This window comes from Aquarana catesbeiana, linkage group LG01 (genome assembly GCF_042186555.1).
Source record: "Aquarana catesbeiana isolate 2022-GZ linkage group LG01, ASM4218655v1, whole genome shotgun sequence".
In the NCBI taxonomy this organism is placed as follows: Eukaryota; Metazoa; Chordata; class Amphibia; order Anura; family Ranidae; genus Aquarana; species Aquarana catesbeiana.
Genome location: NC_133324.1, coordinates 352,822,506 through 352,848,488, shown reverse-complemented (window position 1 = coordinate 352,848,488; position 25,983 = coordinate 352,822,506). Strand labels below are relative to the sequence as shown.

At 43.8% G+C, this 25,983-nt stretch overlaps 1 protein-coding gene across 1 annotated transcript in view; it reads right to left on the bottom strand.

The window, feature by feature from the left end:
* REC8 (REC8 meiotic recombination protein) overlaps positions 1-25,983 on the bottom strand; it is an 84,589-nt gene that overhangs the window by 47,225 nt on the left and 11,381 nt on the right. The window contains exons 4-8 of the mRNA XM_073610954.1: positions 25,049-25,124; positions 16,803-16,920; positions 15,996-16,083; positions 13,833-13,906; positions 8,290-9,013 (exon numbers count right to left, since the gene is read on the bottom strand). Of these exons, the coding sequence (XP_073467055.1) occupies positions 8,290-9,013; positions 13,833-13,906; positions 15,996-16,083; positions 16,803-16,920; positions 25,049-25,124 (1,080 nt within the window). The remainder of the gene's footprint in view (positions 1-8,289; positions 9,014-13,832; positions 13,907-15,995; positions 16,084-16,802; positions 16,921-25,048; positions 25,125-25,983) is intronic.

Here is a 25,983-nt window from a genome sequence, read left to right as displayed (position 1 = left end):
TGTTCGAGTCGAACCCATGTTCGACTCGAACATCGGCTGTTCGATCGTTCGCCGAATTGCGAACGTTATGGGCCGTTCGCGCTAAATTCGTGTGGCGCGTCACGGCCCATAATTCACTGCGGCATCGCAGTGCATTGCTGGCTGATGATTGGCCAAGCATGCACTATGACCCGCATGCTTGGCCAATCACAGCGCTGTCAGTAGAGAGAGCTGTAATTGGCCAAAGCCAGGGTGGCTTTGGCCAATTATGGCTCAGGGGATTTAGTACACACCCCACACTATATAAGGCCGCCTGCACGGCGGCCCTGTGTAGTGTGTGTTCCGGTGTGCTGAGAGATAGAGAGAGAGAGAGACAGTGTCATTTGATTTGAGTTAGATAGATTAGGCAGAACAGTCAGTCAGTTAGCTGCACTTACAGTGTATTGTGTATATATATGCATCCCAGGTGTTGCATATATATATATATACACTGTATTCAGTTTAGCTAGATCCGTTCCTGTTATCTTCTATCTAGACTATTTACATTTAATGCAGTGCGTCCTGCTCACAGTGTTCAGCTAGATCCGTTCCTGCTATTTACATTTAGTGCAGTGCGTCCTGCTCACAGTGTTCAGCTAAATCCGTTCCTGTTATCTTCTAGACTATTTACATTTAGTGCAGTGCGTCCTGCTCACAGTGTTCAGCTAGATCCGTTCCTGCAATTTACATTTAGTGCAGTGCGTCCTGCTCACAGTGTTCAGCTAGATCCGTTCCTGCTATTTACATTTAGTGCAGTGCGTCCTGCTCACAGTGTTCAGCTAGATCCGTTCCTGCTATTTACATTTAGTGCAGTGCGTCCTGCTCACAGTGTTCAGCTAGATCCGTTCCTGCTATTTACATTTAGTGCAGTGCGTCCTGCTCACAGTGTTCAGCTAGATCCGTTCCTGTTATCTTCTAGACTATTTACATTTAGTGCAGTGCGTCCTGCTCACAGTGTTCAGCTAGATCCGTTCCTGCAATTTACATTTAGTGCAGTGCGTCCTGCTCACAGTGTTCAGCTAGATCCGTTCCTGTTAAATTCCTACTGACCGGCAGGCTTGTCTGGTTACAGTATATAAAGCTACCTGAAGAAAATTACAGGTGTTCTATTTGATCCTATTAGTACCACGGTCAGGCAGCTAGACTATTTACATTTAGTACAGTGCGTCCTGCTCACAGTGTTCAGCTAGATCCGTTCCTGTTATCTTCCTACTGACAGGCAGGCTTGTCTGGTTACAGTATATAAAGCTACCTGAAGAAAATTACAGGTGTTCTATTTGATCCTATTAGTACCACGGTCAGGCAGCTAGACTATTTACATTTAGTACAGTGCGTCCTGCTCACAGTGTACAGCTAGATCCGTTCCTGTTATCTTCCTACTGACAGGCAGGCTTGTCTGGTTACAGTATATAAAGCTACCTGAAGAAAATTACAGGTGTTCTATTTGATCCTATTAGTACCACGGTCAGGCAGCTAGACTATTTACATTTAGTACAGTGCGTCCTGCTCACAGTGTACAGCTAGATCCGTTCCTGTTATCTTCCTACTGACAGGCAGGCTTGTCTGGTTACAGTATATAAAGCTACCTGAAGAAAATTACAGGTGTTCTATTTGATCCTATTAGTACCACGGTCAGGCAGCTAGACTATTTACATTTAGTACAGTGCGTCCTGCTCACAGTGTTCAGCTAGATCCGTTCCTGTTATCTTCCTACTGACAGGCAGGCTTGTCTGGTTACAGTATATAAAGCTACTTGAAGAAAATTACAGGTGTTCTATCCCAGCTTCCATTAGTATGTCTGGAAGGCCAAGAAGGAGAGGCAGACAGTCACAAGCCAATAAGAGAGGGCAAGCAGGCTCTGTGTCTAGTGCTGGTCGTGGAGACGGTGCATCCTCATCAGCACGTGGCCATGGGACACGCTTGGCCTTTTTTTCGGCAGCTGGCCATGTTGAGCCGCAACATGCGGAAGACTTGGTCGAGTGGATGACCAAGCCGTCCTCATCCTCCTCATCCTCTCTCACCCATGCCCAGGGTGCTTTGTCTGGCAAAGCAGCGGCCTCTTCCCTCAGCTCAATGTCATCAGTGACTCCTTCCCTAGCTCCACCATGTCCTCATGAGGATTCCCTCGAACTGTTTGACCACAGTGTTGGGTACATGCTCCAGGAGGATGCCCAGCGTTTGGAAGGCTCTGATGACGATACTGAGCTCGATGAAGGCAGTAACATGAGCGCGGACAGAGGGGGTGCCCAAGAAGGACAGCAATCTGGCAGTCATGCTCCCCCTGCTGCAGCATACTGCCAGGTTTGCTCCAGTGATGAGGAGGGAGGGGATGATGAGGTCACTGACTCAACGTGGGTGCCTGATAGGAGAGAGGAGGAGGAGGAGGAGGAGGAGGAGGCGGCAGCACATCACCAACGAGGCAGGATGCCCTCCAGGGGCCAGCCTAAGGGCAGCACATTGACTGCATCACACCCCAAAGCTCCACATGTGCAGGGCGCTGCAGTCTCTGCGCGTTATTCAAAAAGTTCTTTGGTGTGGGCCTTTTTTGAGACGAGTGCATCAGATCGCACCGCTGCTATTTGCAACATATGTCTCAAGCGTATCTCGCGTGGCCAAAATATCTCCCGCTTGGGTACCACATGCTTAACCAGACATATGTTGACCTGCCATGCAGTTCGTTGGCAAGCGTATCTAAAAGACCCACACCAAAGAACAAAGAGGATCTCTCCTTGCTCCTCATCAGCTGAGATTTCCAACCCCACTAGACCTTCAGTCCTCTCTGAGACCTGCAGTGAGAGGAATGAAGGTGTAGAATTAGGTGTGTCACAGCCAAGTACTTGTGGGCAATCTGCTTTTGGTACACCGACGTCAGATTGTACCAGGCAAATTTCCCTGCCCCAGCTGCTGCACCGCCGAAAGAAGTTTGCTCCCAGCCATCCACATGCCCAGCGGTTGAATGCTAGCTTGGCAAAATTGCTAGCACTTCAACTGCTGCCTTTTCAGTTGGTAGACTCTGCCCCCTTCCGTGAGTTTGTGGAATGTGCGGTTCCTCAGTGGCAGGTACCCAAACGCCACTTTTTCTCACGGAAGGCGATTCCGGCTCTCTACCGGCATGTGGAAGGCAATGTCCATGCCTCGCTGGACAGGGCGGTCAGCGGTAAGGTGCATATTACCGCTGACTCATGGTCCAGCAGGCATGGACAGGGACGTTACCTAAGTTTCACGGCGCATTGGGTGACTCTGCTGGCAGCTGGGAAGGATGCAGGACAAGGTGCAGTAGTGTTGGAGGTTGTTCCGCCACCACGCCTCCAAAATGCTGATTGTGACACACCTCTCTCCTCCACCCCCTCCTCTTCTTCTTCCTCCATGGCCTCTTCCTCGGAACCAGCGGTGCTCCGTAGGCGTTCAAGGGGCTACGCAAGTACGCAGGCCAAAAGATGCCATGCGGTGCTTGAGCTGGTGTGCTTGGGGGACAGGAGCCACACTGGGGCAGAGGTTCTGTCAGCTCTGCAGGGGCAGGTTCAGAGGTGGTTGACGCCACGCCAACTTAAGGCAGGAATGGTGGTTTGCGACAATGGCACCAACCTCCTCTCTGCCCTCCGACAGGGACAAATGACCCATGTGCCCTGTTTGGCTCACGTCCTTAACTTGGTGGTGCAGCGGTTCTTGGGCAGGTACCCGGGCTTACAGGATGTCCTGAGGCAGGCCAGGAAAGTCTGTGTGCATTTCCGCCGGTCATATAATGCCAGTGCTCGGCTGACGGACCTCCAAAAGGAGTTTAACCTGCCCAAGAACCGCCTAATCTGTGACATGCCCACCAGGTGGAACTCAACGTTGGCCATGCTGCAGCGGCTGCACACGCAGCAGAGGGCCATCAATGAGTACCTGTGCGACTATGGCACCAGGACAGGGTCAGGGGAGCTTGGTTTTTTTTCCCCACGCCAGTGGGCCATGATCAGGGATACATGCACTGTCCTGTCACCATTCGAGGAGGCCACGAGGATGGTGAGCAGTGACAGTGCATGCATCAGTGACACTGTCCCCCTTGTCCACCTGTTGGAGCACACGCTGCGTGGAATAATGGACAGGGCACTTGAGGCAGAACAGAGGCAGGAAGAGGAGGACTTCCTTAGCTCTCAAGGCCCCCTTTATCCAGACAGTGTTCCTGCGTGCCCGCCGATCACACAGGAAGAGGAAGAGGAGGAGGAGGAAGATTGTGTCAGTATGGAGGTGGAGCCTGGCACTCAGCATCAGCAGCAGTCTTTAAGGGATCAGTCCCAAGAAACACATGGACTTGTACGTGGCTGGGAGGAGGTGGCTGCGGACCATGTCGTTCTTAGTGACCCAGAGGACTCCGGACCGAATGCCTCAGCAAACCTACGCTGCATGGCCTCCCTGATCCTGCAAAGCCTGCGTAAGGATCCTCGTATTCGTGGTATCAAGGAGAAGGACCAATACTGGCTGGCAACCCTCCTTGATCCACGTTACAAGGGTAAGGTTGCGGACCTTATCTTGCCATCGCAGAGGGAGCAGAGGATGAAACATCTTCGGGAGGCCTTGCAGAAAGGTCTGTGCAACGCGTTCCCAGAGACTGGGAGGTTACAAACTCCTGTTTCTGGACAACGTGTTGCTGAGGCTTCGGTCAGTCAAAGAAGGAGCGGTGGAGAAGGTGGCCGTCTGACAATTTTTTGGTCCGCAGCCCCAAGGTATGATCGGTTCCAGCAACCATCGCCAGCGTCTGTTTTACATGGTGCAGGAATACCTAGGGGCAAGATCAGACTTGGACACCTTTCCCACCGAAAATCCTCTGGGTTACTGGGTCTTGAGGATGGATCACTGGCCAGAGCTTGCACAGTATGCAATTGAGCTACTGGCCTGTCCTGCATCCAGCGTTCTTTCGGAACGCACATTCAGTGCTGCTGGAGGCGTGGTAACCGATCACAGGGTGCGTCTGTCCACCGACTCGGTCGATCGGCTGACCTTCATAAAAATGAATGAGTCTTGGATCACCACCAGCTACCAAGCACCTGATGCTGATGTAACCGAATAATTTTTTTTGAAATCTCAGATCCCTTCAAAGACTGCCTATGCTGATGCTGAGTGACTATCCCTGAGTAATTATCCTCTTCCTCCTCAATCATCACGCTGATAGCTTGTAAGAACATTTTTGGTTCTGGGCGCCACCACCAGTGCCTAAGGCACAATTTTTCAGCCCCTGTTTAACAGGGGCGTGTAATTACAATTTTTGATGTAATACTTTGCAGCAGGGCTCGTTCCTGCATTCCAACTAGAGTGTCTGTGAGGGGTTGCAGTGTTGTGGCACCAGCACCAGTGCCTAAGGCCCAATTTTTCTGCCCCTGTCTAACAGGGGCGTGTAATTACAATTTTTGATGCAATACTTTGCAGCAGGGCTCGTTCCTGCGTTCCAACTAGAGTGTCTGTGAGGGGTTGCAGTGTTGTGGCACCAGCACCAGTGCCTAAGGCCCAATTTTTCTGCCCCTGTCTAACAGGGGCGTGTAATTACAATTTTTGATGCAATACTTTGCAGCAGGGCTCGTTCCTGCGTTCCAACTAGAGTGTCTGTGAGGGGTTGCAGTGTTGTGGCACCAGCACCAGTGCCTAAGGCCCAATTTTTCTGCCCCTGTCTAACAGGGGCGTGTAATTACAATTTTTGAAGCAATAATTTGCAGCAGGGCTCGTTCCTGCGTTCCAACTAGAGTGTCTGTGAGGGGTTGCAGTGTTGTGGCACCAGCACCAGTGCCTAAGGCCTAATTTTTCAGCTCCTGTTCAACAGGGGCATGTAATTACAATTCTTGATCTAATATTTCACAGCAGGGCCCTGTGAGGGCTTACAGTGTTGTGGCCACAGCAACACCTAAGGCCCAAATTTCTGCTGAGTATATAGGGCAGGACCCTACTTTCAAACATCTAACTTACAAACGACTCCTACTTGCAAACGGAAGGAGACAACAGGAAGTGAGATGAAATCTACCCCTAGGAAGGGAAATTCTCTCCTGTAAGAGTTAATATGGGAAAACAAGTTCTCCTTTCCACTGATGCTTTCCAATCCTTGTTCCACAAAAAAACCCAAATTTTCAAAAAACATTTTTCATTGGGACAAAAAAGTGAGGTGAAATCTTCTGAAGAGGAGGAAAGACAGCAAAACAAATGTCACAGGGGTGATAACCCTTCCCTATGTTTTCCAAAAAGCTTAGAAAAGATTTTTTGGCTGGAGCTAAACACGTTAAAAATGTTCAAAATTACAAACAGATTCTACTTAACAACAAACCTACAGTCCCTGTCTTGTTTGCACCGCCTGTATACTGCTGTTCAGAGTATATAGGGCCTGGTGGCCCCACACCTTTCCTTATTTTAATTTGGGTGCGGGGTTCCCCTTAATATCCATACAAGACCCAAAGGGACTGGTAATGGACTGGGGGGTACCCATGCCGTTTGTCTCACTGATTTTCATCCATATTGCCATGACCCGACATGACATTAAACCCGCAAGCAGTTTTAAATGAGATTTTTTCCTTTAAAAATGACATTTGGTGCAGGGACTGTTCTAAACATGGGAAACACGCGTCACTTTACAGGCATACTATAGACACCCCCCAGGTACGATATTTAAAGGAATATTTCACTTTTTTTTTTTTACTTTAAGCATCATTAAAATCACTGCTCCCGAAAAAACGGCCGTTTTTAAAAGTTTTTTTTGCATTGATACATGTCCCCTGGGGTAGGACCCGGGTCCCCAAACCCTTTTTAGGACAATACCATGCAAATTAGCCTTTAAAATGAGCACTTTTGATTTCGAACGTTCGAGTCCCATAGACGTCAATGGGGTTCTAACGTTCGTGCGAACTTTCGGTCCGTTCGCGGGTTCTGGTGCGAACCGAACCGGGGGGTGTTCGGCTCATCCCTATCCAGCATTTCTTATTCCTGATATGTGCCTGCTGAACCATGTACTTGTATGAGAAAGTATCCTGTTTGTATTGCTTACTTTATGTGAAATCCTTGGTGTTCTTGTCAGTCCCTCCGCTCTCCTATTAAAGACTGACCACACTAGGCATGATAGCACAGTGTGGTCAGTTCTCTGGCTATGCTGGGAACTCAGTGTGCTTGTCTCCAATGATCAGACTTGTCGTGACACGCCCCCCACCCAGTGTGCTGCTGTTTCTCGTCCCCCCAGTTCTTATGTAGCTGAAAACAGAGGAAATATGAGCACTTACAAAAAAGGTATTTATAATGCTTTGCCTTTCCTTTCTATTTTAAACTAAATGGGTTGTTTTACAAGGTGACGGTTTACATACACAAACATTTTAATATGTTTTATATTAATGTATCTGCTTTTTGTGAGGAAAATTATAGTCGTGATACATCTATATCAAATAAATATTTAGCCCCATACAGATAAAGGATCTTACTCCAACAAACCCATCAGCAGGCTTGGCTAGACCACTACCACCCAGTTTGGGATCTAGGAAGCAAAATTATCATATTGACTAGCAAATATTAACCAAAAAAACCTTTGGTGCGATTAGTTATTTGCTAAGAAACCTGTGCACTGGGAGGATTCACAATCACAACCCAACAAGTAAGCAGGCCACACAGGAAGCTGCAGATCTGCAGTGCTCTGTTCAGCCACTGGGGGGCAAAGAAAATACTGATTTTTTAGTGTATGGAAAAGCATGTGACTTGGTCCATGTGAAAACACTGATGCTTGGTAATTGGCTCAGCACTGTCACATGGTAGTAGGGAAAGTCCTCAGCCTTATTGTAAGCTTCAAGCTTACGCACATGACTTATTTTCTATGCTTCCTGTGGCTGAACTGAGTGGCAGAAAGGTGATTATGTGATGTTGTGGAGAGAGTATTAAAGTGAAGATTTTGCTTAGCCTTGCATTGGTAAAGCATAGGTTCACCTTAATCAAGCACACACGTCTTTCATAAATTTGTTTTACAGTGGCCATTCATGTATTGGTCTGATCATTTCATAATTGTATGATTTGATCAGAATGACAGATTGTATTTCAATACCAGTTCAATCGATTTTGACTGGCTTTTCTGGCTAAATTCAAACTTATCCTTGTATACGGATTAGGTTTTGTTTACTTTTTAAAAATATTTTTTGACATTGAAGTTGATCAATTTTAATGCAGAATTCAGTTTGGACGGAAAAATCATCATTTTAGCCATTCAATCAAACCGAATGGTCAATCGACCATTCAACAACCAGCCAACATTATCCTGTATATTTGAGAGCCTTCTACCTCCCTCTGTTCTTCTTCTCTCCTCTTCTATCTCCACCAGAGATGTTTTCAGTGCTTCAATTTCCTGCTCAGCCTCTTTTATTTGTTTCCTCTCTCTCTCACGTTCCTTCAAACGCTCTCTCTCCTTTTCTTTTTGTAGTTGGAGCTGCAGTAACTTTTCTGCCTCCCATTGGCTTGCTCTCTCTTTCACTAACTCTTTCAGACGCTCAATTTCGTTAAGCTGCTCCAGCAGGAGCTCTTCTGCCGCACCAGTGATTTGAAGATAATCCAGCTCCTCTCTAGCTTCTCTCAGATGCTCCATTTCCTTTTCCATCTCCTGTAGGACTTCCCTTTCTCTTTCTTTTCTAATTTCTCTCTCTTGCTGTCCTTCAGATTCTCTTTGGCGCTCCATTTGTCTTTGCTCTTCCCTTAGAAGTTCTAAGCTTCTTTCCATTTCCTGAAGCTCTCTTCTTCTTTTCTCAGTTTCAGCCTCGTACCTCTCTCTTTCAAGTTGGAGTTGCCTTTCCCTCTCCATCCCCAGGCTTGTTTCTCTGTCATCTTTCTGGACTTCCCGTTCCTTCCGGGGCTTTTTGGGTTTTTCGGTTTCTGGCAGACCATTGTCTTTTGGTTCTCGTTTGCCTCTCTTACGAGGCTCTGGTAAGGTTTCAGCTTCAGGAAATGCAGGAAGATCGGATGCAAGTAACTCCAAATCACGTGCACTCAGCTCTGGGAGGTCTTGGCCAATCTACAAGGCAAGGGACTCCGGTAAGGAAATGACAAACAGACATGAGAATGAGAGCTAATGAAAACCTCAATTTCTAATTTAAAATTTATTGTAATGTAGGTTTGCTAGGCTCGAGATGAGGGACAAAAGCACTAACTAATACAGCAATATGAATATACTGTACATCAGGGGTCCCCAAACTTTCTAAAGAAAGGGCCAGTTTACTGTCCTTCAGATTTCAGGTGAAGAAAAATGAACCCCTGGGGTGGGACTTTTAAGGCACTCAAAACGTGTATATATTCTATAAAAATAGAACAATTTATTTAAAAACATGATTAAACCCATATCACAAGTAGAAAAACATGGAATTGACAGAATACACTTAGAAATGTAAATGCTGGTGGATGTCCTCAACCCAACCCTGAATTCAGGGCTGAAGCTGGATAACCAAACCTTCCATCACACAGGATCCACACACTCTACTGCCCCGTACACACGGTCGGACTTTGTTCGGACATTCCGACAACAAAATCCTAGGATTTTTTCCAACGGATGTTGGCTCAAACTTGTCTTGCATACACACGGTCACACAAAGTTGTCGGAAAATCCGATCGTTCTAAACGCGGTGACGTAAAACACGTACGTCGGGACTATAAACGGGGCAGTGGCCAATAGCTTTCATCTCTTTATTTATTCTGAGCATGCGTGGCACTTTGTCCGTCGGATTTGTGTACACACGATCGGAATTTCCGACAACGGATTTTGTTGTCGGAAAATTTTATATCCTGCTCTCAAACTTTGTGTGTCGGAAAATCCGATGGAAAATGTGTGATGGAGCCTACACACGGTCGGAATTTCCGACAACAAGGTCCTATCACACATTTTCCGTCGGAAAATCCGACCGTGTGTACGGGGCATACTAGTGTATGCCTTTAAACATACTGGCAGATCCCCTCAGTCCACAGTCCTAGGCTGCAGGCCTCCAATTATAGATGTATGATTCTTCTCTCATCCCTGATGAAGGAGATACAGACTCTGAAACGTGTTGGGTTGAGGACATCCATCAGCATTTACATTTCTGTATATGTACATTTCTAAATGTATTCTGTCAAATCCATGTTTTTCTACTTGTGATACAGTTTTAATTATGTTTTTCAATAAATTGTTCTATTTTTATGGAATATATACGTTTTGAGTGCCTTAAAAGTCCCACCCCAGGGGGTTTATTCTGCTTCTATTAGATTTAGGAAAGGGGCATATCTAGGAGTGATAATCATCAAACAATTTTACATTCAAGCTTTGGGGGGGCTGAACTGTGTCCAGTGGGATTAAACAATGCCCGATCTTTGGTATTAGGGGGAGAATAGTGCCCCATTTTTATTGTCAGTGGAAGGAATTATGCACCAATGTTGGTGTCATTGGAAGGAATAGTCCCTCAAGGGCTGGATAAAGGCAAGCAAACGGTCGCAGTTTGCAGACCACTGCTGTACATACATATCTACAGTATATATAAAAAGAAAAACATCTACTTGCTTCAGCATTCTCCCGCATCTATTTAGGATCTTATTTACATCTTATCTACAGCCTTGTACCTGCTTTTTTTTTTTTCCAGTCACCAAATGATATCATAAATACTAATCAAGTAAAATGTGCTGGACAAACATGAATGTTTTTTATACCTGCTGATCAGTGTTCCCTCTGCAGTTTACATTTGCTTGTGAACACACATCTGTTCATAGTGAGGCAAAACCACCCTTGGAATAGTGTACACAGCATGTCTGGTCATTAGTATTCTAAAGTATTTCACTGCTTAAGCCCCTGAAAGGCTTCTGCACATTGGCATTTGCTGACACTTTGAGAGAATCAAGTCCTTAATTTACAGGGCTATGCACCTTCGACCAGCTGAAAAGCAAAATCAAACCCGAATGAGGTTATTTAACGTAAACTTGCCATAGGAGAAATATGGAGGCTGCCACTGCTGAATTCAGGTTCAGAAATTGCTGACTGTCGTGCCGACTAAATGGCTTCAATGCTGATCCGAAACCAGAACAAGTATGCAGATAAGGACAACTTTTTTTCACCTTCCTGAACTGCGTATCTGCTTCTGGTTAGTGACTCAACACGTATTTAGGCTAGTAGGTCAACATAACAGTGAAGCAACTAGCATTTTCAGAAGAACATCAGCTATGCCAGCCACTGTATTCTTTTTCATTATAGTTTTTTTTTTTAATTGATTAGTGACCACCATATGTAGATTAATGTTTCTCAGGATGATGCATCAGGAGCAACTACAAGATTTCTCTCATGACAGGTTTACTTTACACAGCCTCAGTGTTAGCTTGCTGCAACTAATGAGCAAACGCTAAAGATTTGGCAGGTCTGAATAGTGACAGAGAAGTTACCGGGCTGTTAAAAAGCTGGAAAAATTGTGGTGTCTAAATAGTTACAAGTAAGTTTGGTATGGATGGCCTGAAGAGGAATTATGGACACTGAACAGTTGCTTGTGCGAGGGAAACAACTGACAAACAGTGTTAATTTAATAGACTAAAACATTTTCATTGACTAAATCAATACTATTTTAGTCAACTAAAATATGGCTAAAACAATTAAGATAACTAAAATACGACTAAAACTAAAATGGCATTTTAGTCAAAAGAGTAGGACTTAGACCCCATACAGATTATTCGATTTTCTGCAGCTTTTTGTCTTCAGATTTACCAAAACCATATAATATAAGGTCAAACCTTAAGAGTTTCAATTTGCATGCAATCGGGCAGACCCTTACACTACATGGTTTTGGTAAATCTGAAGGAAATCAGACAACAAAAGTTGTATAGTGTGTATGGGGTCTAAGACTTAAACCTGCAGAAAATCGAATAGTGTGTGTGGGGCTTAAAACTAAATAGAAATTTGACATCAAAATTAACACTGGTCTGTAGTGCATGTACAAACCTTAATACCATAAATAATAGCATATTAGATTTTTCACTCCAGCAGTATATAATGAGTTTGGAAATTGTAGAATAATGCATTACAATTTAACTATACCCATTCGATTTTAGATGACTAAAATGAGTTTTAGTTGACTAAAATGATTTTAGTCAACTATAATGTACTGGAGATTTAGTCGACTAAATAAAACTAAAACAATTGCAGAAGACTAAAATGGGACTTAAATGCCATTTTAGTCAAAAGACTAAAGCTGGATACAAACTATACAATTTTCTGTAGATTCTTTCCTTTAGATTTACCAAAACCATATAACATGAGGTCAAACCTTAAGTTTGAATTTGTATGCAATCAGGCAGGCCCTTGCACTACTTGGTTTTGATAAATCTAAAGGAAATCAGACCACAAAAGTTGTATAGTGTGTATGGGGTCTAAAGCCTTGTACACACGGTCAGATTGTTGGATGAATTTTCATCTGTTTTTTGTTGGCTGCTACTCTCAAATCGAAAGTGAAGAGGGTACTCGCCATCAGAAAATTTTCGGACGACAGAATTCAACGTCAGAAATGAGGTAATGTGTTGAATTGTTTTGTATGTGTTCTTTCATTTCTGAGCATGCCTAGTCTTGCTCTTCAGATTTTTTTTTTTGGCAGAAAATGAAAAGAAAATCGGATGTTGTGGTCATATCAGACAAAAATTTTCAAGCCTGCACATCCAGTTTTTGTCTGCCGAGAATTCGTAATCAGCTGTCAAAAGCAGCATACTAACGATCAGAAAATCGGCAGATCGTTCATCGGAAGAAATTTATCTTCAGATTTTCTGACCGTGTGTAAAGGCCTTTAGACTTGAACAAAATTTGCTGCCAAAATTAACACTGCTGACAAACTTTGGGAGGTACAGAAGGTTGGGTTGAAGAATTTCTGAGAGATTAACTGTTAATTTATAGATCTAGAGGTTCATGAAATTGGAGCTTTAGGTTATGGACGGACAGTGTGGAGCAAATACGTTGTATCGGACAGTAAGATCCAAACAGTAAATACAAGCAGTGACAGCATGTTTCCAACAGTAGTTATAGAAGCAAACAACAGTGGAGGTCTGACCTGAGTCAGGAGTAAAAAAAATGAATAAAATGGGATCTTCTGTTTTGACATATATTTCTACGATAGGCAGTTTTTTGCCTTTAGTTTAATTTTGAAACGCTATCACAGTAAGTTGATCATTCATTGTTTCTTGAATTAATCATTTGTACCATTCCGCTATACTAGGTAAATCCCTTTGGTCATTGGTCTCCTAATCTTCTGAATGTTCTTATATTTGATCCTGTAAAAATGTAAGTGTTCAGTGGTTGCAGCCAGTTTTGGACTGTCAGAAGGATGATACACTGCACAACATAATGCAACAAGATCTTGGAATACCAACCAGGTTATCAGGAAAAAGCCCCATAAATATGGGGGTATGTAAACTGAATATACTTTCAACTATACAATTTTCCGTTACAGTGTTAACAGGTCACTCGTGAATTTTACTTGATGTCTGGCTTTGCTCTTTAAAGGCAAAATATAGGTTTATGGCATCATCTTGGAGTAGCATAAGATCTTACTGCAGATACTTGTGTAACTCTTTGTCCCAAGGCTAGATCCTAATTGTAAGGCGTCATATAATCCCTATATATTGTAGGATAGTTTGTCACCAAAAATGGCAAATGGTGGAGCACAAGACAAATACAGCACCTTGTACTGGAAACACAAAAGAAGGAATGTAACTCTGTTTTCTAATAGGCTGCCTAGAATTCTAGGATAATTATTGAGTATCTAGACTTTACTAACATAAAGAAAGTTGCGAGGAGCACCCTGCAGGTGCTCCTTTCCATTGGTGTATTTTACACCGTTTACCTCTATTGGTGGCAATAGAGTAGGCTCCTCTTCTCGCATAGTTATAGCTTCTGGAGATGCCAGGTGATCACTCTCTAAAAAGGAAATAAAAAAACAAGATACTAGTTAAGAAGTCTGCCTTGTTTCTTCCTATGGGAGCCTCATGTGAGGAACCTGCTCCATTTGGAGTTCCAAAAGGAATCTCTGACTAGACAGAATCTACCTCCTACAAACACTAGGATAGACCAAAAGATTGCACTCAAGACTTTAAAAACCCATAACAGTTTGCTGATCACTAAATTAGACTACTAGTCTAATTTTGTTTCTTGGGTTATTTTTTTGCACTTTCCTGCCATGCTAAGTAAATCCCTTTGGTTGCTGGTCTCCTATTCGCATAGTTATAGCTTCTGGAGATGCCAGGTGATCACTCTCTAAAAAGGAAAGAACAAAAACGAAATACTAGTTAAGAAGTCTGCAGAGTTTCTTCCCATGGGAACCTCATCTGAGCTATGACAAGGAAATATGCTCCATTGGAGTTTCAAAAGGAATCTGAGTAGATGGAATCTATCTCTTACAAACACTAGGAGAGACCAAAGAGTTGGTGTGTGATGTAGAGGTATGATACTTATAGTTAGAGCTGCCTCGATTGCTTGGTCTCCACCCTCCTAATAAGTAGGGCTTATACCACAAGACCCAAAAATAACAGAAAATCACTTTAAGATGATTGTTATTCAGGTTCCTCTTTTCTGTATGCATTATTTTTAGTTGTATGAAAACCTTGATGTACAGATGACAAATACTGGCAAATGATATAATTCTTTTGGTGTGTGAATAATTGAACCTATAGAATTCTGAATCGCCATTAAAGGTGATTCTTTAATGTAAACCCTAACAATGACCTTGTCTTATTTGGTCACTTTTGATCTGATAAATATGTTTTGTTCTATATGTCCAGGGAAATGCCTGGTGATCTTGCCAGAAATGCCAAAGTGACACTGTACTAATCTGCAGGGGGTGTTCAGGGATTTTTTTTTACACTTTGATTGCTGTGACAGCAATGTTTTGAATTGTCATGAATGGGTTTCATTCATAACGGTTGTGATTACTATTGTGATCTGTGATTGGCTACAGCTAATCACATGGTACAGGGTGCTGTAATTGGCACAGATATGTAATAGCTGTGGGCCAATCACAGCATTACAATACTAAACACAGCTGTTATGAATGAGACCCATTCATACCATTTCTGTTTACATTGGGATCATGTGATCGGATAGCGATCACTTGATCCCCTGGCTGCTGCAACCGCGGGAGGGGCGTGCTATTGTGCGTGTTCCAGGCGGCATACAGGTTTGTTGCCTGCAGCTGCCGCCCTCCTGCAGGAGAAATTTCTATGAGCAGGCAGAAAGCTGACCATACACCTTACAATGTGACTGTACAATCGTTATACAATATCCTTAAAGAGAAATTCCAGCTATGGAAATTTTAAATGTAGTTACATTGGTCCAGCTTGAACCAATGTAACTATGTATAATAGCATGTCAAATCGCTCCAGTGTGAGCCAGGGCTAAAGGAAAGTTTGGAACCCTGGGTATTTTTTTTGCATTTGATTTGCTGGGAAGATTCCTGTCAATTCCTGTCCCAGAGACAAGCAGGGAGTAATAGGAAATATCCACTTAGATATTTGTCAATGGAACAGGCTTCCACATTAGAAGTTCCCCCTTCTATTCCTGTTCTAGCAACTTCAGTGTAAGGTTTTGAATTTAGAAATACTTTAACTTGTGGATAGATTTCTTCTAATTATCTTTGAAACTCTATCAGTTTTCAAACTGGATACCGTAAAGTAATATTCTAATTAATGTAGTTTTCACAACATTCATTCACAATTCACAACAATAAAATGCAGAGGTGTCAGAATGCAAGGCATGGCACGTATTTGACAAACAAGTCAATAACAGATGCCTGATATTTAGTGAATGACTTACATTCTGATCACTTACTGCAGGGGTCTTCAAACTAAGGCCCTCCAGTTGTTCAGGAACTACAATTCCCATAATGCCTAGTAATGTCTGTGAATGTCCGAGTTTTACAATGCCTCATGGGATGTGTAGTTCTGCAACAGCTGGAGGGCCGTAGTTTGAGGATCCCTGACTTACTGCATGTCATCCTGCTATCCTCTCTCACCTTCTTTATGTCTTGTTCTGCGGTGTCTTGGTGGGGTTCTTTCATATCTGACGAGTTCAGGACCTGAAGTCTCCAAAAGCGTGCGGATCTGTTGTACACAAATTAGCATTATGTAGCTATGTATAAAATAATTTTTGACAGTTGAGTTTTGGTTTCTTCACTACACAGAACTATTTCCTTAGTATGTACATTTCAGAGGAGTGCACGTTTAGGCAGGTGCAGTCTACTTTCTCCACTGCAGATGGTGCTCTCCGCATTGGCACTGTTGGAGAGGAAGTCAAGAGAAACAGGGTTTCTCTATGATTTCCTGGGTCACTAGGGAAGATATCCTAATGAATGCTGCTGCCCCATGTGACTCTGGTGGCCATCTTAGTTCAGGCAGAGCCTATTTAAGGCCCTGGCTCCTGGGCTTGGTGTGCATTTTGCGAGTGGGCAGTGTAGGGACAGTGTTAGCAGTAAGGAAAGGCTCTCTGGACATCTTCCCGAAGGCGCACGAGATGGCCAGGCCGCTATCTGCCCTCTTTAAAGGAGCTGTTAGTCTGGTTGGGCATTGCACTATTCACTTTGCTGAAAACCATGAGTGCATCTGGTTGGGCGGTCTTCCTTCCGGGTTCTGTTGTGAACTATTTCTGCATGCTGCAATACAAGCTCTTTATTGCACACATTTTTGTGAACTATTGCCACCCACCACACTACGCTGCACACCACCTACACACTGAATGTTTTTGTGCAGATTAAAACCCTTCGAGTCAAGCTGACCTTTCCCTGGAATAATCGACAGTGGTGTTGAGACTGGCACAATTTTACCTGTGGGATCATATATGGATCTGGTAGTTCTGGGGGAATGTCCATCATCCCAAAAAAAGGATCAGGAGCATCTTCCAGCATCTGCATGAGCATCAGACTGTCAGGGAGTAGCAACTGCCTGAAAAAAAAATATTTGGATATTTCAGATGACAAAAGCAAATATGCAGAAGTTATGAAAATCTCTGGAGTTATTTGATTGTACAGTGTGACAGCTGAATCTTATTAAAACAGGCAGTATTCCCATTATGATCAGCATTTAATATCTCATAACAGGTGCTTGAAGGGCTTCAAGAGACATTTAATCAGAAAACTTCCTTACTTAAAGCGGACCTTCAGTCATTTTTTCAGCTTTCCATCTATTAAACCTTCTGCCCTTGTTGTTTTAACTTTGGATAGTAAAACATTTTTTTTTCTGCCAGTAAATACCTTATACAGCCCACTTCCTGCTTCTTGTCTGGTAATTAGCCTAGGCTTATGACATCATGCCCAGCTCTCTCTCTCTCGTGAGAGTTTGCCAGATAGAGAAGGGGCATGAGTCATAAGAGGGCCATTGATAGCTGCAGAGCTGGAGGTTTGCCTCTGTGTGTCTGTGTAAATCCAGGAAGTGAACAGGCAGCAGCTTCAGCTGCCCACAGTTAAAATGGATGCAGCCAGACTTAGTGGCGGGAGATTTCTGCAGCATATTTGGCAAGTACAGAATGACAGTATATATAAAATAATATGAAAAGTGGTTGGAGGGAAGCTTCAGAATGGGATGATTTTATTACAAATTATGTGAGCAGACTGCAGTTCCCCTTTAAAGGAATAATAGGAATTGAATACTCACTGTAAAATACTTTTCTTGGAGTTCATTAAGGGACACAGCTAAACTGTAACTTCAGGTTTTGCAGGATTGGACAATGGCAAACAAAATAATTGTAGGCCAGTGCAGGATAACTCTTCCTTCCTCAGTTTGTAGCAAGCAGTACCAAGAGCATGATCATAAACACGAAGGATGGGATCTGTGTCCTTCAATGGACTACAAGAAAGGGATTTTACAGTTTTTTGATTGTTACCTCTGCATTAATAAAAAATATATATATATTTTCTTAATTGTCCATTAAGGGACACAGACTGTAACTTTCAGGACATCAAATTCAGTCCAACTTAGGGGTGGGCAACAGCAAACAAATGCTAACAGGTCCACTAAAAACATCAGAAACTGGGGACTGCTGCAGTTCAAAGAGCTACCTAAAAACCCTCATGTCTGAAGCTGACATCGGATAAGACCAGAACATCCAACAGCAGGCTGAGGCAGAAAAAACAAAGAGGCACTCACAGATCTAGTGGAGGTGTGGCCATCCAGGAAAAGGCTGGAACCCTGATCTTTGTTACCATAAGCTTAAATATTGGTCTGATCTGTCTAAGCCACCAAGAATTGGTGGAATAAAAAGCTGGTGCACCTGTACTGGGAACATCAGGAATGATAAAGGGTTGGTCTTTCTGAAGAAAGCATTGACTGAGAAATAGATTCTCACAGCCCTATCTACAGTACATTCAGGAAATGGAGGGACATCTAAATCTGATTAACTGGAGCAGGACAGGGGGGTGGAAGAACAATGTCCTGGTTAATGTGAAAGGCCGAAACTAATGTAGCGATGTGGACTATAATCATGCTGGGCACCAGAGACTGTCATCATAGCTGTGAGCCGAACCAAATGGATTGTGGGACTAGTAGTCTCTCTGATCGGCAATTCCGTTGCATAATCATACACTGGGACTACACATCTCAGGGATCCTTGCTACCATTCGAGGAGAATTCTGGGAGAGACTATAAAGGAGACAGTAGATCCGCTCCACGCTCTCTTCTTCCTGGGCCCTGAGTAATGCACACCTCTGTGACGGGGAGAGAGAGGTTGTGGCCTACCAAGCGGTGTTCAACTGATTCCAGCCTGGCCTTGTAGGGCCCAACTCTACTTGCTGTTCGTCATCTACAAGGCACCAACCCAGCAGCTGTTGGTATTGCTGGTGGCTTCATTGACGGATGTCTCTTCTCGGGTCGCTGTCTGCAAGGCATCTAGTTCGGTCCAGACGTTGGTGAGAGGTCAATTGCCCATCTTCTGCAATCTTACTTTGCAGAATACTTTATTGGAACACTGTATACATACACCTTTACCTTGGGAACAATTTACTGCACTTCTATTTGAACACTGTACATAGACACCTTTACTTACAACCATTTCAAGGATTCCCATTAGCCTGCTTAAGCCATTCAGTCTGTGACTGCATCACTGTGGCTTATTGGATATAATCTAATGAGCTCCAACTGCTGGTGAAGACTATCAGGCCTGCACCTCGGACATTGCTTTAGTTGCTATTTAAAGGGCCCTACACTATCCTTATTCTGTCTGATATCTCATTAGGATTCAAAGGTTGAATAGGCCAGCCTGGGGTTCCCTTGTAGAGTGTAACTACCTGCATTGAACACTTAACCTTTCATTGTCCTACAGGTCATGCTTCAGGTGGTATCTCATTGTACATATATGTGTATTGTATCTTCATGCTGTCTTTGGGAAATTCCTCTACCGAGTGTGAGATGTTATTCAGAACTCGGTTGATCTATTGCCCTCCTTTGTAAATTACTACTACTTTGCTTACTCCAGTAAAAGCTGAGATAATATAAACATATTGACTTGTGTGACGTGTCAGACCTGACACTTACAATTGCTAAGGGACAAATTCTGATCCAGACACAGCTGTAGACATGAGGATTTGTCCCACTGAGTATCTCCTAGGGCAAAGTTCTCCAAACTGGAGACCACTGTCCTAGGGTAAAAGCCTTGCACCTCACACAAAGTGAAACTGGAGCACAAGAGACAGCCACACTTCCTACAAGAGTGTGGGCGTGCATTCCAAGACACTCAGACATGAGAGGACGCTCATAGCAGCCACAGCACAGACTTGAGAGGCACGGATTATGACTAGAAGGGCCCCTTACCCATTCGAATAGTCACCCAGACGAGGCTCTGAAGAAGAGGGAAACTTTTAAATGCGTTAGCCGATGTGTCTATAAGCATTACCAACAAGGATTGAATCAGTTGATGTTATTTTAAAGCCATGATGCAAGCATTGGTTTTGTGAGTATATTCACCTCCGATTTTTACTATTTAATTAAACCGGTATTGAGCATAATGCGCTAGGCCTACGCGCCATCTGTGTTTTCCTATATTCACACAAAGTAAAGTATGTCTTCCACATGGGGTTGATAGACCATGTGAGAACTAAACTTCCTAGCTTTTAGCATTATGTGAATTGCCAATTTAGAGATGCCCCTGTCCCTCAGAACCTGGGATTCAACAGTCTTACTGTGAAAGCCAGTAACTGTGAAGCCGGGTTGTAAATCAGTAATTGAGACAGATCTTGACATCTAGAAGAAACCATGGAGTGTCTACCAGGATTCATATCAGCTAAGAGTACCACATCTGCTCTTCATCTTGATCATGAAAAGCTGACAAGGAAGGAGTTTTAGGGGAGGAAAAGAATAAATCAGGGTGTATGGATCCCACAGAGCCACAAGAGCATCCACTGCTAAATACTACAGGATCTCTGTACCTGGAGACAAACTTGTTTAATTTGTTTTTGAACCTGGAAGCCAGGAGGTCCACATCCAGCATCCCCCATGTGTCCTGGAACACCTCGGGGTACTGTATATGAACCACTTCCTTTGGTCCAAGCTCTGCTGGCTGAGGAAGTCTGTCTGCCAACCATCCAAGCTTGGGATGTAAACGGCAGAAAAGTCTAGAATGTAAAGTTCTGCCCAGGACATGATACTCTCTACCTCTCTTGGAGGTGGCCACATATTAAAATGTTTTATACAGGTTTGTTTAATTATTGTGTGTATATTTTTGGGCAATGTATGGATTTGGACTCATACCCCAGTTGAAGTCTTTGTGGACGAGACGCGTCGGGACTTTTTTATGCCAAGGCGCTTTTTGAACTTTTCATGTTTTTGTGATCACATAGGGGATATTTTATTGATGCATAATATCCTGCAAGTTATGTAGAGCTTTCTAATTTTAATAAATCCATAACCAAACATTTTTACACTATGTGGAGGATTTTTGTCTTTTTTGGATGCCACTATCTATAACCTATCAAATAGTTCTGCTGCGGAGGAAATTTTATCGTTTTTGGATACCATCTTGGTGATTACCATCCTGATCCTTACCACTATATGCTTTGTTGACAAGTGGCTCAACTGCGAAGGAGGTATTGCACCACTTTTATCTGTGAACACCATTCCTGTGACCGCCATCTTGAACCCTTGATACTATATGCCTGGTTGATGCTGCCTTCTGGTAAGCGTATTTAATCTTCTCCCCTGGGTGGTGGATGTGCACATCGTGGTGACTCCTTAAGTTCTACATTCTTGGATATCTTCCCACAAACACATATGAATGAATTGATATTTCGAATCACCAATGGGACTATACTATCAATGTTGGTTCCATATATAGAAACTTTTGCACAGTGCACTTTCATTTATGTTAATAATCAGATGCAGTGGCGGCTGGTGGGGTTTTTTTTTGGGCCACCGGTGGAGCAGCACTCCCCCCCGCGTGGCATTAACACACTCCCCCACCACCACCCACTGTCCTTACCTTGGATGTGGGCAGTGAGAGCGTGGCGGGCTTGGGGAAAGCTGCTCTAGTGTCCTTTCCTCCTCCCGGCGCTAGCGTCCAATAGGATCGCCAGGCATTTTGGCCAATCGGGAAACAGGTTTCATATCTGCTTCCCGATTGGCCAGCAGGATTAGTGTTGCAACAGTGAATTTTTATTTGCTGTTGCAACACACCTGGGTGGGCTCCAGATGCAATGCTCTGCGTCCCGAGTCCACCCTGTTTTGAAGCCTATTAGAGCCTCTGGCCCTAATCAGTGCTTCAAAAAAACCTGGCTGCTCTAATTCATATGCCCGGTGACCCAAAAGACACATGAATAGGGGGTGGCCGTGGATAGATTCATGCTATGCATGAATCTATCCATTGCATATAGGGGGTGAAGAGGAGAGAGGGGGCGGCGCCCAGGTGCCCCTAATGGACGGGCCGCCCCTTGATCATTTAGTTGTACATGGAAGTCACAATTCACATTGTACATTATAATATGTTGATATGTCAATATTTAATATTCATTATTTATTTTAGCGCTGCACTTTTTCACTTTATTTACTGCAAAGTACTACAGGATCCCTGTACCTGGAGACAAACTTGTCTAATTTGTTTTTGAACCTGGAAGCCAGGAGGTCCGCATCCAGTATCCCCCACGTGTGTCCTGGAACACCTCGGGGTATATTAACCACTTCCTTTGGCCCAGGTACTGCTGGCTTTGGAAGTCTGTCTGCTAACCATCCAAGCTTGGGATGTAAACAGCAGAAAAGCCTGAAATGTAAAGTTCTGCCCAGGACATGATACTCCCTACCTCTCTTGCCATGGCAAGACTTCTTCCCTGATAGTTGATGTATGCTACTGTGGGGGTGTTCAACTGAATCTAGGTTGGATAACCCTCCAGTTGGATAGTCCAGTGCTGCAGGGAAGGACAAATCAATCAAAGCTCCAGGATCTTGATAAGGAGATGAGATTCTTCTGACATCCAAGTTCCCTGCACTGACAGAGTGCCTGTGACTCTTCTCCAGCCCAACAGACTGGCATCCATAGTGAGGACCTTCTGAAAGCTGAGCAGGAAGAGCTAGGTTCCTGAGCCACCAAGCTAAGGACAGCCTAGTCCTCAGTGCCAGAAGATTTGGTCTGTTCAGGTACTGGACCAACTTGTTTCATGACAACAGAGTGTTATAGAGAGTGAAACTGGGCAAATAAGACCTCAAATGAGGCTACTACCAGCCCCAGAACTCTCATAGAAAAGTGTCAATCAACTCCTGGACTGAAGAGTATGAGTCTGAAAGTAGAAAGTTTGGACTTTTCCCTGAGGAAGAAAAACTGGCATGAGTTGTTACTAGGACTCTCTAAATGACCCCAGACTGGGAAGAGCGCTAGTGTGTTGCAACAGGCTGATGCTCTAGCTTCAAAGAGAGGTGTACCGCATGAATAGAATCTGAAATGATCTCTTTAAGATTGGGAATGATGGCAGAAGACTGCGACTCTTAAGTGGTGGGTTTGCCCGGCAAGGATTAGTGAGACCTAAAATCAGAAGTTCAAGGGTTGATGGCACAGAGGCTACTAAGGCTATGGGGAGATCAGATATAGAATCTGGGAAAAGGGGTTGGTGTGTGCTTATGGCCTTTGCGTTTAGAGTCAGCATAAAGTCATGCAATACTGCAGTATAAATATCCAGCAGAGGAAGTGGTCTAGCTCAATGAAGTTAGAAGAGACTCTGAAGATGGCACAGGTTCTAGGGGTGGAGGGCACACAAATTAAAGACTGCAGATTATGGCCACTTCAGTAGGCATGCTGTAACAACACCAGAGCCCCTAGCCTATAGTGTACGGCAGCCAGTCTGACAGAAGCCGGCTTCTGTTGAAGGCCCATGATCGAAAAAGGTCTGCTGGCGGGGTCCCGATCAGTGTTCCCAGCCAATGGCTGAGAGCACTGACCGGAGTCTTCTGGACCATCATCCTGTCAGAACACAATAGCTCAGTAGGGGCGATCAGCTTTTTTTCTTTTCTTTTTTTTTTTTGAACCCAGCGAAGAAAACTAGTAGTGTATACGATGCTTAAGGGTTACTTAATTGGATTTTTATTGCTGTCTGTATACCCAGTGGGGGTTTCAGCTTATGTCCAGTCTCAGAGAAACAATAGTAAATAGGAGGAAATCTCACCTTTGACAGATGTCACCAGAACAAGTGTCCTTTTAGATTACCCCTAACTTCCTCTCCAAAGTGATAGTAACAATGGAAAATAGCCGAAATGTAAAAAAAAATACTTTAAATCCAACACGTGAAGATAAAACATATGGATCAAAGGTCTATTCAATAGGAGAACTTTTATATTCACCTCTCTGGAGGCCAGGGCCCCTGATAGCTGGGGTACCACCGGGCCTCCTGTTGGGGGCCCGGACAGTAGGGGGATCGTAACAGCAGGATGGGAGGACAATTACAGAGCAATGAACTGTCTGTGCCTCTCCCTCCAGCAGCTGAAGGCTGGTTTCTCCCCCTCTCCCGCCCATCGGCTTTCAGCTGCTGGAAGGAGAGACACAGTGCATTGTTCTGTTATTGTCCTACAGTCCCGCCCACCGATCCCCCTGGGCTGCCCATATCTGATTCCCCCATGTGCCCCGCCCCCCCCCCCCAGCAGCGCCGTCGGCTTCCGTCTTCCATCACCTGCTGCAGGCGCACAGGTGGATGGAGAGTGGGGTAAGGGGCTGGTGAGTGTGTCCTGTTCATTCATCTTCAGTGCAACTGAGGCTAAAAAGAAAGCCCCATGATTTCTAAAGGCAGCCCTGCTGGTGGCCTATGTCTCCTACCTTGCTCTGTTTCATCATTGCAGCCTCTGTAAGATCTGTTGCCATTCAACAGTTTCAGGTGTGTGCGAAATACCTGTTCCCCCTGTGACACCCTGTGGATCCATCCCCTAAACCTTTTATCACCTAGCAGAGATGTAGGTGTCAAATTATAGAATCACAGCACATTGAAGGGGACTAAGGAATTTGACATTCCCAGAAGTGTCAAAGGCTGAAATGTCCTACAGAGGCTGCAGCGTTAGAATGGAGGGATGGTGGGCAACAAGGGCTCCTGAACAGGTGAGTATAAAAGCTTGTCGGTTGCAGGGGCCTTTGATTTAGATTTCCTTTTCTTTTTTCTATTTTATAAACCTGACAGGGTTGCCTTAAAATTGAATTCTTTTCCTTTAAGTAAACTGAGGTAAAATGAGTTGTTCTAAGTTACTTCACTTTGCACACCATTTTGCTTTCTGCTGTGTTAAGTCTGAAAATGTATTGGGCTAGGTTTCTTCTAAGAACCTTCTTGGTCTATGAATTATAGCTCAGCTCTATGTACTAATATGTGAGTAAAAATATTTGTCTTTCTGTGTTATTCACAATAAACATTTGCTTTATATATTGACCTGTGCAGTCTGGAGACAAAGCAAATAGGGACTAGTCCTCCATTTTGTACTGATGGATTGAAACTTGTTTGTCCAGATAGTATTACAAGCCTGTAGATTGACTATATTCATGTTGTACTATTGTAAATAAATATGAGAAGATGAAACATCAACTACCAGTGCAAACAGAAAAATATGCACTGTGAGAGATACATACTGATCCGGTTGCAGAAAATCTATTTTCAGCTGTTTCTCAGATTTGTATAGGCGTTCCAGGGTAACCTTCATTTCCTCTGAAAAATTGGGAGATGTTAGAGCAGGGGTAAAGGCAAAGCAAAAATTGGAAGAATATTTGTATAATACTTCAGGGTACTTAGGGGGTTATCATCATTTAGGAAAAGTCAAACATCAAGCCAATTACAGTTACCTTATAAAGGACATTATTCCTGCCAAAACCTTTGGGGCAGTGCTACAGGGGCTTGCTTAACTGCTGTGTCAGCAAGTCACAAAATAATATGCCTGGACATCTAAATTACATAGTTAATCTGGTTTAAAAAAGTCCATTCAGTTCAACCAACACAGGAATAAAACACACACACACACAAATAGAAAACCTCCATATACACTATCCTATACCCACAGTTAATCTAAGTGCAACAGTAACTCCTGATTACCAAGTATATGTATAAAGATATTTCCACATGTATAAAGATATTTCAACACAATTCCTCCAAAATCATTAGCATTATATGGCCAGCTTGAGAATGGACTACAATCTACAGTTGTGTTAGGGGACATGAGTAATGATATTCTATGATATGATTATTTAAGCAATACAATGGAATCTGTATGTATAGGAAAACCATGGCAGCTAAAGGGACAAGGAGAGAACCAAGTGCTCTGGAATATTCCTGATGACTACTTTTTTATTCCCAACTGAATGGCCACCAGTTACAATCTACCACATAAACATCAAAATGTTTGTGCGTGTAGTTTGTCTTTTAATACATCTTTTCCTGACTGTCTTCAGGGTTTAGTGCTGGGTCTGATCCTTGACTTTACATGATGTTAACTGTCAATCTCCAAGCACGGATCTAGGGGGTGCGCAATGTAAGAGAACATTCTGATGGGGGCACCTGATGTAAGGAGGGA